Source organism: Anopheles gambiae, chromosome 3 (assembly GCF_943734735.2).
Source record: "Anopheles gambiae chromosome 3, idAnoGambNW_F1_1, whole genome shotgun sequence".
Taxonomy (NCBI): Eukaryota; Metazoa; Arthropoda; class Insecta; order Diptera; family Culicidae; genus Anopheles; species Anopheles gambiae.
This window is the reverse complement of record NC_064602.1, coordinates 41748160-41763337: the sequence shown is the minus strand read 5'-3', so window position 1 is coordinate 41763337 and position 15178 is coordinate 41748160. Positions and strand designations below refer to the sequence as shown.

Here is a 15178-nt window from a genome sequence, read left to right as displayed (position 1 = left end):
TTTTGCTCCAATCTGTTGTCAGGGGCTCCATTTACCCCATTACCAGTGTGCGTGTCTGAAAGCTTTTTCCCACTCTTCCGGCAACACCAAAAAAAGCAGACACGTAGTCGGAAAAAGGGATGGAAAACAATTGTCCCGAGCAGACACGGGATCGATCGAGGTGCTGATAAATGACCATTCACTCACATTAACAATCGAAACGGTACCGTGCACGTGTGCGAACCGGACGTGATTCCATGGCGTTGAATTGTAAATGCCGTGACTAGGAGATTTTCCTCTTCCGATGACACGAACGGATCGAACTGCGTCCCTGTTTACCTCTTCCAGCACTGTCCTTCGCTGACACATACCGTGATCATAAATTGTTGCTGTATGTACTGTGTACAGTGGTGTGGTACGTTTAGCTTCGTCGTGATGTTTTATTTTTTATTTTTTATTGATAATAGTGCACCAATTTCCACGCGCGTAAAAATCATTCTCTGTGGCGGTACACGGAAATACGCCATTAATGTGTAAATCTCGTTTTTCCTCCCTATACATGCATTTACCGGCATTTGCGTCCCAAGCGCCCGGGCATGATCGATTCGATTTCAAAGCAAACATTTTGTTATCCTTCCGATGCTTTACCGGGAAGGTGACAAAATGTAAGGAAACGAGCACAGCATACTTTTAGGCGCCATCGAAACCAAAGGCCGGCAGCGTTACAATGCTTCGTTATTGGAGGGGTTCTCGTTTTTTTCTGCGAAAAATTCAACCATCCCACTCGCTCACCGACGGCGCAAAGCCCATTTTTTCAGAACTTTCTCGGAAAGGATCTTTTCCTGGGGATCACAACGGTAGCGCTAACCGAGAGGCGGGAGTCGTGAAGCACACACAAACACACCACGGTCGTGCAAATCCTCGAATCCATACCAATTTGCTCTTATCAACAACCGACCGGTCCCGGCTGGGTTTCACAATGTCGCTAGAGAGGCTTCGGTATAGCAATAATCAGCATCAGAGTTGAAAATCGGCTTTTCCATGGAAAGGAACCTGCCAAAAATGTGCGAGCGAAACGGTAGAGAAACCTATCATCCGATGCCCGTGCCCCATCGCCCGAACCTAACGAAAAAGGGACTAATTTTCCAACACGCACATCTTGTTCCGTAGGAAAAGCATACAGAAAAAAACGTAATTCTTCCCGAGGCGCTAGCAACAAAACAGGGAAAACACAGCGAATGTATCGCACACGGGACACGGATACGCACGATATGTGGGGCGTTTGTCTTTAATCTTTCTGTTCACTGCAAGTAGACGCTTAAAGCCATCGCAACACAGTGGCTGTTTGATGCTTGTCAACCTTATTTAGCCACATTATCGTGAAACGGAAATCCAAACCTCTCCCCTTCGATGACCCCTTTTCGTTGCCGACGTGCTCGCGGGATCCCAATTCAAGGGAGCCTTTATCGAAAGTGCTAAATTGATTGTAAAATCAATAGAAACCTTCCGCACCGTGAGTTGTGCGTTTGTGTGAGTGTGTATCTCCACGAGACCTGATACTGGCTTCGGCTACAGAGTGGTAGAAAAAAAGACGCTTCCCCAGCAGTGGCACAGTGCCGCTGCAGGCAAATGGTAATGTAAATAAGGTACTCTTACTAATCCTACTGTTGCCATCCGGGGCCCTTGCCGGCGACTGACAAACGACAGTCGGTGGCAATTCATCCAAAACACAACCCTGCCCAAGTCCAGTTTTGGCCGAGACCACCCGTCGTTCTCGAAGCGGAAAATGCTTGCGGTGGTTGATGTTGTGGTTGTAGAGCTGTCAGGAATTATGACCTCAGTGGTTTTGGGTCGAGTTTAGTTCACGTTCACATTTCGAATGATTAAACAACTAGCAGTGACAGGAAGCGCAGTTGTTGGTGAACTTTAAATGTTTGCTAGGCTAGTTCTTGGTATTCAATAAAAAACAGTTTTTAACGTATTGAGTATATTAAATGAAGATTTAGATCAGGAGTATCCAAACTGCTAAGTTCGCGAACCGTTTGATTTAAATAGTGAAAATAATAAACACTTTGTATTATAGAACATGTTCTCATTAACTAGAGCGAACTATATCTAATTTAGATAATCAGATGTTTATTTTGTTCAAAGTCCGTCAGAGAACGGCATAACTAGGCTTAGTTTTTACAAGACAAATATCGATTCTAATGGTAAGTAACATCTTGGCCCACGCTCTAAGAATAATTATTCATTACTGCAGCCGACGTGAAGAGCTTTATGACCAGCGTAGATAAAAAAATCGAAATTAAACTTTCATAAATCTATTATGTACTCCAGAATTTATTATTCAGCTATAACTCTCATGCCGTACAGCAAACGAACATCACTAATCGATGATCAATTAATCATATGTAGATTCCTTTTTACATAGGTTTGGTTTCTGTAATTGAAAAAATAAAATAGAATGATAAAATAAATATTTATTTTATTAACAACTGACCCCATAGAAAAACGAAAACAAAAATATTATTTATTCTGGCTTCTTGAAGCAAAATATTTGATTTCTATGTTGTAACTAGTCAACATAAACTGGCAAATGGAAAGTATACATAGAAACTGGATGATTCAAAAACTTTGCTCACCGTGGAAAAAAGAGCACCAAACGAATATTATTAAAATTTATTTTAAATTTGCGAGTAGACTACTATCATGTATGTGTTCATCTTTTTATATTTATAATATTATTCTATAATAGAATATAATATTATTCTATATTCTATTATAATATATTTCTATGATTGGAACATCAAAATTAAAAATAATTCATTTAATTATAATTTAAACCCGGGCATATAAAATGTTGCGTGAAAAATTTGTTGATTAGCTCTTCGTCTACCGTTATGAATCAAATTACTGACAGCTTCAGCCGGACATTCGGCATGTTTTTATTGAATTTCTTCAAATCCAGTCCCTGGCCATACCACTTTTTAATTTTATATGATTGCCATAATGTACAACAATCAAATAAAAATGTAACTGGCTCCTAGTAAAATAAATATTTTTATTTACACAGTAAATAAATATTTTCTGTCGGTCAGTTCATCACCAGATGCGTTCTTAGCAGTATTAATAAAAACCGACGTCAGCGTCATTTCTTCGATAATTCCTATTAATCGCATGCAAGTGCATAGAAATACATCAGAATCTATTAAGGCAGTAGTTATCAAAGTGAAGTTATCTCTGAATTTCATTGAATCACGTAATACATTCTGTCCGGAATTTGAAGCAAGATTTTTATATTGTTTTTAATCCCGTGACAACCGCGTTTTTAATTGTATAAACATGTGTTTTAAGACAGTGATAATAACAAGAAAACAACAATATTTAAAGATTTATGTGTCAAATGGCTTGATGGCCGTACGGGAAAGCCCATCAATGCGCGTAGCAGTTCTTCGGTTATATGCATCTATTGGTCTAGGAGGAAACCGACATCCAGAATGAAGTGTCCAGTCATTAAGATAAGTTAAAACTAAACGGGTGTAGTGTGTGTGTGTGTGTGTGTGTGAATTTGAAGATTATAAAAGTAATTTTGAGGCTGCGTGGAATATGAATTAATCAGCAATACGGTGTATTTCTATTTTTATCAAAAACTATGTATGTATTTTCATTTAAAGTTCACTAAAAATTACATCGAGGTTATTTTATTATTATTATTATTATTATTATTATTATTATTATTATTATTATTATTATTATTATTATTATTATTATTATTATTATTATTATTGTTATTATTATTATTATTATTATTATTATTATTATTATTATTATTATTATTATTATTATTATTATTATTATTATTATTATTATTATTATTATTATTATTATTATTATTTATTTACGTTATCGGGCAATAGGCCTAAATAACAGATACAAATTCTTAATTAGTAAACAACTTAAACATAAATAACACTATCCCTTTACAACTGACGAAGGTGAGAAACAGGGATTTGAAAATCTGCAGATGATTCAAGTCTATTGTAGCTGACACACATTTTAATTAAAGGGTCGTTAGCGCCAAATGAAGAAGATCGAAATGGGATCTTGATTAAAGACCTGCTTCTAAGATCCCTAGTAGGTGCAAAAAAACTTATCAGATTTAAAATTTCAGATGCATCAATAAGCCCATTTAATAATTTATGCATGAAAATACATTGAGCATTTTTTCTCCTGTGTTCTAAAGTTTCGAGACCAAATAACTGACATCTGACATGGTACGGGGGGCGTGGCATTTGATTTGACCAAGGAAGACGATAAAACATAGCGCGTGTCGCCTTTTTCTGAACTTTTTCTATCATGTCTATATAGGCCACTTGGTTTGGACACCAAACAACGCAAGCAAATTTTAGTATAGGACGGACTAGGGCACAGTATAACGATTTAAGACAGAAAGGATCTTTAAAGTCGGAAGAAGCACGTAGAATAAAACCTAACATATTTAATGCTTTTGAGACGATTGTGTGGAAATGGCAGGATATTATAAGTTTACTGTCTAACATTATTCCTAAATCACGAACTACAGATGACCGCGGCACACTGTCTTGACCTATTTTGTTATTAAAAGTTATTGGAATCCTTTTCTTAGAGAAAGTAATGCAGTTACATTTTTGAACATTCACAAACATTTCGTTATCATGGCACCACGTCAAAAAACGGTTTATGGAATCTTGAAGTATTTCGCAGTGATTTGAATTTTCAACAGCAAGGAACATCTTAAGATCGTCTGCATATAGTAAAACATTGACGTTGGGAACAGCAAACACAATATCGTTAATAAATATAATAAATAATAATGGCCCTAATATGCTTCCTTGTGGAACACCAGAAAAGTTACAGAAAAATTTGAGTGTACACCATATTTTAATAATTTAGCAAGCAATAAGTAGTGGTTGACCTTGTCAAATGCAGCGCAGAAGTCGGTATAAATGACATCAACCTGGAGGCCCTTGTCAATATTGGAGTAGCAAAATTGAAGCAAATGAAGCAGGTTAGTTTCAATCGAACGTTTAGGCATGAAGCCGTGTTGCATAACAGATATAACAGGCAGGAAAGCGTAGGACATGTGGCGGAACATAACTTTTTCAAACAGCTTACTACAAGCACATAACATAGAGATTCCGCGATAATTACATATATCAGATTTGTCTCCTTTTTTAAAGACAGGAAACATGTAAGAAGATTTCCATATTTGCGGGAAGCATTTCGACTGTAAGGATTTGTTGAAAAGTTGAGTCAGAATAGGCAAAAGAGCAGCCTTACAGTGAATAAGAATTGCACTGGGAATGTTATCCGGCCCAGAGGCATACGAAAGCTTCAGTTGCGATATGGCAGCATCGACTTCATCTTCACTGATAGTAGATGTGGATAAGTCAACTGCGTCGTTGATTGCGGAAAGTGCTGAAGATAGGTAGAGAGGTTTCGAAGAATTGCAGGTGTACACGGAAGCAAAATGTTCTGCAAAACCTTTGCAGAGGTCATCTTCACCCGAAATGATGTTTCCCTTGAAGTTCATTACAGCTGGAAGACGGTCGCAGCATTTCTTATTTCGTATGAATTTCCAGAATGCTAGTGGATCCTTTTTGAATCTGAATTCGATCTTTCTAACGTAGTCAGCATACGCAAAACGGTTTAACTGTTTGTAAATCCGAGCAGCGCGAGCAAAGTTTGCTTGGTTGGTGCTGTTTCGAAGACTGCGCAGTTTTTGTTGGGCATTAGATCTCCGGCGTTTGGCGACGCGTAGTGCATTATTAGCCCACGGTGGTTTCGATGGAGGATTAAAGCAGGGAACAAACTGTTCGAATAATCCATTTAGATGATTTGTGAAGCTTAATGCGCTATCGTTGATATCGTGGTTAGACTTTAATAATTCCCAATTGGTTTGAGTTAGCGCTATTGTTAATTCATCAAATTTCGTACGTCTAAAGTTCAAATCTCTCCGTTCTGGGGACTCAGAAGACGACAAATTCTGTTGCGGAACCATGAAGCTGGTAAGTAGAGCAGGGTGATGTGGATCAGGTTCTACTATGGATTCTATACTCAGTTCTAATGGGCTCAATCGTTCAACGGTCTGGTCATCAAGTCAAAATCAAAAATTAAATCAAGTATAGTATTGTTACAGTTGGTGATTGAAATAACTTGCTGAAGGCCGGCCAAATTAATTTCATCGAGGAGAATTTGGCAGGTAGGATGTATCCGGGAGTTGCTGAAGTCAAGCGAAGGAAAATCGTTCCGAGTAATCCATTTAAGATAGGGTTGATTGAAATCTCCGAGAATAATCAAATGATCGTCTTCATATTTTTCCCTAGTTTCATGTAGCGTAGTACAGAAAGTATTTATAACATCGGGGTTGGCAGCTTGGTCAGGAGGGAGGTAGAATGAGCCGATGACTAGGGAAACATCCAAAACTTTTACACGCACCCAAAGACAATTGATGATGTATTAGTAGTGCACAGCGAAGCCGCATATTTGATATTCGTGGCAATGAGAACTCCTCCACCAATACATTTATCACTATTTTGTATTCGTTTTGTTCCAAATACGTTCAAAAATGTTTCTGAAAAAAGAAAATGATTTCTCATGCAACAAAACAGTTCTCACAACATAATTTTGATAGTTTGGACAAAGTGTTTCTTATACTGTTTGCTAAAGGAATGAAGGCTATTGTGAGTTCTAAAAGATAATTAATAAGCAAAACATTTCAGAGTAATTAAATATGGTTCAATTGACAGAAGTCATGATTATCTAAGAAAAAAAAAAAGACTACTTCACATCATTTCCAGAAGAGCTGTATCTGTAGTTTCCACCAAGTTTGCTTGGCTTTGCTTGTAATTGACAGTCAAAACAACCGCATCGTCAGATTCAGCAGACATGCGCGAATCAGTACACGTGCCGGTAGGAGGAAAAAAACGTAGCGTCCTTTGAGCGCTAGGAACCCCAGGGGCTGTTTCGTAAGGGTGTTTCAGATGCTACAGTAATAGCCTCCAAGGCGCAATAATATATCGGGTCCCACGCTGCTCCAATGTTTTTGCTGGTGCTGCTGTTGCGACCATCGCTGCTACTGTTACTGCTGCCGCTTTGAATACCGGCAAGCTTGTGAAGCTCTGTGTATGGGTGGAATCGATGTGTGCGTTCGTGAATGAGTTGAGTAGAGGGAGGAAGAACAGAAGGACAGCAGGAAAAAAGGCTTCAACTTCCATGACTCGCAAGCCACCATGACTCATTACAGCGCCCGATCTGCAATGGTGGTCGGAGGGGCAAGTATCCTTGAAACCGTACCGGCTGGTTGACCGATAAACTGGTCAGTAAACGGGCTTTTTGTTGTGGAATATTTACCGAAATGTCAGCACCGCAAATGCTCGCGGTTGTTGTGACATCATTTCGACGGCTAACCGGCTGGTGTGCGTTGGTTTGATTGCTTCATTTTTTGTCGTCGTGTTTGACTATCGTCAATGAGTAATAGCGGGGAAGGAGAAAAAACGTACGATAACGAAGGTGTGGGAAATGCCAGTCAAATTGAATTTCACACAAAGTTTCTCACGGACCTTTGGACGAGCGGGTGCGTTTCAACCCGTCATAGCAACATTCTTCAATCTGGCCACATTTTCTATAACGTTACATTCGGGCAGAGGCTTTGCCTTCGTCATCGCGTATGCACAATCTGGGGAGCGTAATTCAATTGCCGTCCGTTTGGCAAACGAACCATTTTGGGATGCCGGTGGTTATTTGTGTAGTGCGAGCGTCTCGTAGCGAATGAATCTGCAAGTCCCCAGTGTGCGGATGGTTTATTGATTTTTAGTTAAGAATACATTCATACCAGTCGGTAAAGTAAAACGAATCGCTCTGTTAAACTCCGAGCGACAGACTGAATTATGAGTTAGCAAAAAAAAAGTAATTACATAGCATAATGAAGTTAGACCAGGGTTTTTATTTTTTTAATAAAATCGATTACACCAGTTCCGCTGAGAATGTCCTCATGCGCACACACATTCAGAACGGGAATTGTAAATGGTGTTTAACGTCGAAAGCGTACAAACTGTATCCATCTTGGTCCATTTCATTGCGCAAAATCTTCCAACGCAGCTAATTGCTTCAGCTTAAGTAAATCGAATTAATTTGATGTTAAATGTATTGCTTGTGCCTTGCTAACAGGCAGGGCGGTAAAAATACCAATTCGGTTAGTCTTAATTGGATCGATGGTAGCGAATCGATAAGCTGATGGACGTCGGTATAATTGCTATTGCTTTGCTTTCGGATTGTCTTGTCGATTGATTAGTTAACAATCTAGCGTTGATCGTGTCAAGCTCTATCGATCTTGGTGCGTTGCATGCGATAGTTGTTTAGTCAACATTTGTAACTTTTGCTCTTCAACGGCATTGTTTGGGGTGATGGACAATGTTGATGATTTTCTGATGTGATAATCGGCAATCTATTCTCGCAACATCATTGCTGATGGTGTAGGAAACCGAATTCGAAAGTTAGGTACTTTTCTTTTTTCATTTTTGCAAATATACATAAAATCTAAATAAATAGTTCATGTTTTGATGTGACTTTAGCCCCTTGTCTTTCAGTTAAATCATTTATTGAATGTAACTGATGTAAGGTCGGATGGGAATTGGTAAATTACTAGCCAGGTAACCTTCTTTGGCATTTTATTCGATCTAGGCTTGTTGACATGATAAAGAATTGTCTTTTGAGGGGGCATCTTGATCCGTCCTATTAAATAAATAAATGAAATAAAATAAATCTTATTCTTATCATGTTACACCGCACCCAAATAAACGTGTATCCTTGTTTGGAAAAAAATCGTTACATTTGCGACCTTGTAGCAGTAAAAACAACAAAGAACAAACAGAAGATGAATGAATTATCATTAGCGAACAATATTGCATGATTCCTTATGCTCAATATTTTTATGTTTTTAAGCTACATAGTTAACTTTTTACTTCTTGTACAAATTAAGTCACCAATACCGTCGTTTTCCACAAATTCCGCTAGTCCGAGCAGATATTTTTATGACTCCAACATTGATTTCGAAGCCGTAAACAAGGTTCTCAAGCTCATAAAATGAGCCTCTTGCCTCCAGAATGTACAAAATTCAATGTCATGCTATAAACTATGCTATCTTCCGCATTCTCCCTCCAACATACCATACACCAAGATGAATTCCAAAATATCAAACATTTCTTACAACCCTCAACGCGTCGAGAATGCTTTATGACATCGGACCGACCATGAAGCGGTCTTCTCAAGGCGTTCTTTGCGTTCCTCGTCCCTATTTGAGGTCACATTACTGACTCCTCTGCTCACTGGTCGATAACATTCATTATCGTAAAAACCATTATCCGATTACTTTTACAGCTGGCACGTATCAGCGTTTCTAAGCGCCACATCCTTTGTCCCTATGCGAGCCTGCTTTTGCATGCATCGCAAACCACCATCGGGCTGTAGCAATGAGTTCGCATGTTACTAAGACTGATGCTGCGACGTATCAAGTGCGCATTGACATCGGTCTCGAAGGTTCACATTTGCACATTCTCATAAGCATCCTTATTTTCCTCCCGTTTCATAGAAATTATCCGTGGCCGCAGCTTAAGCGATTCTGGTGCAAGATGCATTCGGTCGGCATCCATTCGGCGCTTGCCATCAAGCGGCAGCGCAAGAGACGCGACAATCAGCGCAAGGCCCGGGAGCGCCGCTACAGCATACAGAGCTCGGAAAGCGGTGACACCCATTCGCCGCACGGTTCGACACGTCGAAAATTTCACCCCCAGAAAGTGCACATCACCGATAATAATAATTTAGATACGAAAGTAAGTATGTCTACATCTTTTCGAGGGGGGAGGTACGTGTTCGGGGCGGTGGTCGAGCTAAATCTTGCCATCAGACATCAGACCGGGTTGCGAAAGATTTCGGTGTGAACACTGACTGGAAGCTCCAAGATGGACATTTAGTTCAGGGACAGGAAATTAGATTGGACCACAGCACGCAATCGAGCGGGGATCCGGAAATTTATCCACTCGTCCTCACATGTTCGTCTCACACGGATCGCTTCCCTCTCCGCAGGTAGTCACCAGCATTGGTATGCTGCACATAGGAGTCGTGTTCGTAGTTTTCGGAATCTTTTTACTAGGCGCTGGATTTTTTCCAGATAATCTATCCAATCAACCGCAACAATCGTGGCACCTGCTAGGTAAGTGAAAGCACGTCAACCGGTGTCAGTGACACTACAACAAGTCGCCGCCTGCCCTTGACTCGGATCATCTTATGCTTATCTTTCTCGCAGGCAAAGGCTCCTGGTGGAATGAACTGATCTGCACGGGCCTGTTTGCCGTCGGTCTGGGCATATTTCTAATCATTCTCAACTGTGTGATAAGTAATCGGGAGGAGCAGGATCTCGAGAGCTACGTCCAGCGGCAGCTGACACGTTCCCGGTCCGGTGAGTACACGCAAACCAGCATACCAGATCTGTGGGGCGTGGGGTTTTATTCCCATGAGAGACTGTGATGCCACTTTGGGAAATCATGACGAGGAAATGCCACATCCGATTAGCTGACACGACTTGACCGGTGGGCCGTTATTGACGAAGATCGAACAATGTTCTCTTTTTTGTGTTTCGTTGTGCACCGCTCACAACCCGATTAATAAATGATTAGATGAGGAATTTCTTTCGCAAGTCACACATAAAGCGTCATGCGTTGGAACTGGCAATAATACATAGAGGACTGTCACACAACGCACGTCCGGCACTTCACTTTCGATTGACCTCCGTCAGTCAGCGACCAAATGAAAGAGTGTGTTAGTGTGTCTGGTATATAATTTAAGCGAAACAATTCTGTGGTGCACGTCCAGCCAATTGTTTGTCGTTTTGGCAAGGACAACGGTCTAGGTCGTGTGAACGTGTGGTATCACGCAAGACGAAGGCAGTTGGCGAATAGCTATAATATATTATTCATCGTATCAAAAGAGCTTCACGGTCAGCGTTTTCTTTGTGCAAAGGTTGTACGATAAAGCTCTTGCATACGTTAAGTTCCATGAGTCGTTTCTTCGTCTAGGAAGTTATTGTTACTGTAATAAATATAATTTTAAACGTGTGACAAATACGAAACTCATATTTCTATAGCAATACAGTATTCCTTTTCTTAAAATAATCTTTTAAAAAGCTCCACAAAAAAATGGCATCGATACCACCCCGTGTTGAAAAATATGACCTTTCATAAATGGCATTTTAGCTTCAATTTATTTTCCGAATGGACAAAACTTTTGTGCTGTTAGGAATGTACTTCTTGTCATCGATATTAACACGGCGTGAACAGTCCCAAACCGCTCAGCATGACGGAACGTGGCTGCCACTTTCTTCTTTTATCCGGCACTTTCCTTTCGTCTGCCAAATTGTACGGAGAAACCTAAACGCCCTTTTTCACATTTTTCAGCTGGATAAGGTTGGCTCGCATTACTTGTCCATACAAAACAAAACAAATGATCCTACCCCACCCACCCGGTGGTACCTGTCGCAACGGTGCCAAAGTGTCATATCATCCGGAAGGCACAGACGAACGGAAGCAGTAGGAGTAGAAAAAGACGTAAAATTTGAAATCAATATCTACGCCCATTGAGTGAAAGCTTTGATATTGCCGTAAAATACGCGAATATCGATTAATGATGCCGTCAGTAGCACACTGTGGAGGCTGTGGGAAAGCCACGCGGCCAGAAATAACCACACATTCCCCATCCAATCGGAATCCATTTTCTGGCATGCCATCCGCCAAAGCTAGTCGTTTGCAACCGGACGTGCTCTTGATATCGGTCAACCCACGGCTGAAGCACGTCATAACCGTTGAGGCTTCTTAATGCCCGGTGGTTTTTGGCTTTGGTCGGGATAGATCGATCTCATTATCGATTGTGGGCATTCTGTTCTCTCTCTCTCTTTCTCTCAGTCTTTCTCTACTTTATTATTCCTTTCTTCTGGTTTATTATCTTCTTCGTTTTCTTTCTCTTTCCCTCTCTTTCTATCTCTCTATCCTTGTATAGGTCATCGACTGGAGCGTGACGTCGAGACGGGCGGACTAACCACACGCCATCATCGCAAAGCCATGCAGATACAGAAGGGTGCCGCCGAACGGGGCCTGGACGATCTTTCCAACTCGAATGTGCTGCTGACACCGACCAGCAGCGAAGTGGTTACCCCGACAACACCGTCCGGAGGTAAGCCAGGCGCACTCATATCCACAGCAACGAAAGGGCATGAAAGACCTTCTGTCGTTGCTTAGCAAAAACCCACCACCAGCACCACCACCATCACCAGCACAACACCAATCCATCACCATTCACCCTCGGCTTTCGTTCAAGTTCATTAGTACATTTTATATATTCTGCAACTAGCGCTCACACCATTCATTATGATAGCTTTTCCATCACCATCTTAGCTGCAAAGTATCACCATATAGACGCGGTTACTGTTTCTACGCCGTAGCCTTTCTGGTAGCCCTTTCATAGCACCCATCATCAGCAAGCACCTCATAAATTTGCAACCGTATCCCCGGGAAGCACATTAATCTTGTTTTATTCCACCATGCTGGTCAGTTTTTCGTTCTCTTTTTTCCAATTTTCTCTTTTCGTCTCTTTTTTTCAATTCTCCTTCCCTCATCTGCGCCTCACACATCACTCGACATTTTGGCTTCTTATCGCTTTAAAGTTTTTCGTTTCTTTCTCTCTATTTTGTTTCGGTATTTTATGGTTTGTTAAACTCGATAACATCATCTGTTCCTCTTTCTACCTTGGACGCGTTTTAAACTGGGAACTTAGTATGTGTGTGTGTGTCTGCTCGACTGGAAAGTGTGCAGATGCTCACCCCAGCCGTTGAGTAACTGCCCGCTGTTCGGTATGGATGGTGCATTGCTCGATCGATAATGGCTTTGTTTGAGCGACTTGGAATTAGATGCTGCAGCAACACCCCCCGACAGTGTTATTCGGTTGCTATCAGGCTGCCTTCTACACTATCGTGGCCATACCGGTATGATTTTATTGTATCCCGCTGCTCTCCCCACAGCTGGCATTCTGGTGGAACGTTCAAGGTCGCCGGCATTGCCGTTGGCATATTTTACCCTCCATTGGGTGGATTAAAAAGAAATTATTTTTAATCGTGCCCAGTGCCCGTGTCCAACGTTTGATGAAAAATGCTAATTCATCTTGGGCGAGAAAAGACCCTCGATTCAGTGTTGCTAGGTACCAGTTTGTTGCGATGTTAGTATTGGTGTTGTCTGGTCGAGGATTGCTGGAAGAAGCTCATTTTGCTAGTTTATAATGCAAATGGGTTTGTTTTTTTAAAATAATAATCATACCGTAATTTTAATAATATGCACATTAACCAAATTGGTTGTTTAATAGCGTTGTTCATAATGAAATTTTATTACCTTATCGAATCAGCTCGCACGCTAAATTGTGTGTAAAAACCCACAACACAAATTTTAAACACGTGTTGTACAACTGATTGACGTATTAATTACTAAAATTAGCGTGTTAACAAGCCTGCAGCGTACATATGTCACAACAATATTTGCTTGCGTTCGCTTCCTCAAGCAGTTTGTTTTGCAACGAAAAAAAGCTAAGGCAAGAAAAGCAAAAAAAAACCTATCCAATTAACATTATAGCCACTCGCTACACCCAACCTTTCCCCCCTGCTCTTGTTTTCTTTTAAACAATTTCATTTTTATTTGTTCTTTTATACACAATCGATCCTGCCCTTGTTGTTTTTTTACTTCTATGCTCCTTACCCACACTCGTGTCGAATATTTCGTACAGCTAAATGATTTCATTACTCCTTCTCCCTTGCCGAATGGAGACGCCCAGCTCCGTTTAATAAGCGACCGGGCGCCTCCATATTCTGGGAGCGTAATTTGCATCGCTCGCTCGTAATAACGCGGCGCGACAGTTGATGCAGGCTGGCAACCGGGCTAATGAATATTCATAGCCCACCAACAGATGTATCATTCAAACCATTCGTTCAGCCGAACCGAATAAGCGTCCTGTATCAATGTTTGGGTAGTTTAATTTTGACTAATTTCAAGCTGCCAGTGCACAATGGGTAAACGTTTAGTGCGGTTTGTGTGAATGTTATGCATAAAAAATATTCTTTCTAATAAATTTCTTTCAACCCAGTTTAAAATATATTGAGGAAATAATATGTAAACAAAAATGATACCATATATTATTTACGAACATTTGAGTTTTTATAACAAAACACTTCAAAACTATATTTAAATTAATAATTTGACACTCAATGATTTAGTGGTGGGACAAAAATATAGATCTTTTCATTACTCAATTTAATGTGACTTGTCTGAACGTAATGCATTTTTTATCTACATATGCTCAATTTTCAATCCATCACATTGTGGTGAGCTTTTTTTTCACTGTGCAATAACGGTAGCACAAGCCACTACATAGTTACCACAACTCCAATTTCCAGACTGTTCAGCTGTTCAGCGAATGTATCATGGGTGCAACAATTGCAACCACCATGCCCCAATTTCGTGCGCTGCCAAATTAATGTCTAAACCCGTCTATTGAATCAATGTTGGAAGAGCGTGGTAGTTGTTTTATGCACAGTTAGCTCAAGGTGAAAGGTGGTTTTAGACCAAAAAAACCGGAAAAACAACAAACAGGTCGTAAGCAAACGATGTACCAACATGCCAGCTTCATATTTTGCGCAGACTTTTTGTGCTCCAAATAGACTTTGGGTTCCGATATTTCCCCCTTGCTTCGTACGTACGGAACATCAGACACTTGACAGACGGAAATTGCACATCAAAAAGCTCACATACGTTTTACGGAAATGTATCACACCTTCGGGTGAGGTTTTGCTGCTCCTTTAAAACTGGCATGCATTTTTAAGCTATTCTTTTGAAAAATGAGCACCGATATTCTTTGCAATTTTATTTCATCACTTCCCCTCACACTCACGATCGGCTATCCTCACCGCAAACGGCATAAGCGTTTCCACGTTTATCTATTTACCTATTCGTTTTGTCTTCTTTTTTTGTTATTCTTCTCTTCATTCCCATCCTTCCATACTGATCTCACCCGTTTTATCGCCTTCTCGCTATATACACAACATCGACGCAACGCTGTTGTGGATACGCAA

At 40.5% G+C, this 15178-nt stretch overlaps 1 protein-coding gene across 3 annotated transcripts in view; it reads left to right on the top strand.

The window, feature by feature from the left end:
* Positions 1–15178, top strand: part of LOC4578025 (uncharacterized) — a 31809-nt gene that overhangs the window by 10591 nt on the left and 6040 nt on the right. For all 3 annotated transcript variants that reach the window (XR_009766421.1, XR_009766420.1, XM_061660574.1), the window contains exons 2-5: positions 9608–9848; positions 10102–10228; positions 10322–10474; positions 12067–12240. Coding sequence is in view for 1 of the 3 variants with exons in the window: in XM_061660574.1 (XP_061516558.1) it covers positions 9648–9848; positions 10102–10228; positions 10322–10474; positions 12067–12240 (655 nt within the window). In the remaining 2 variants the exon portion in view is untranslated. The remainder of the gene's footprint in view (positions 1–9607; positions 9849–10101; positions 10229–10321; positions 10475–12066; positions 12241–15178) is intronic.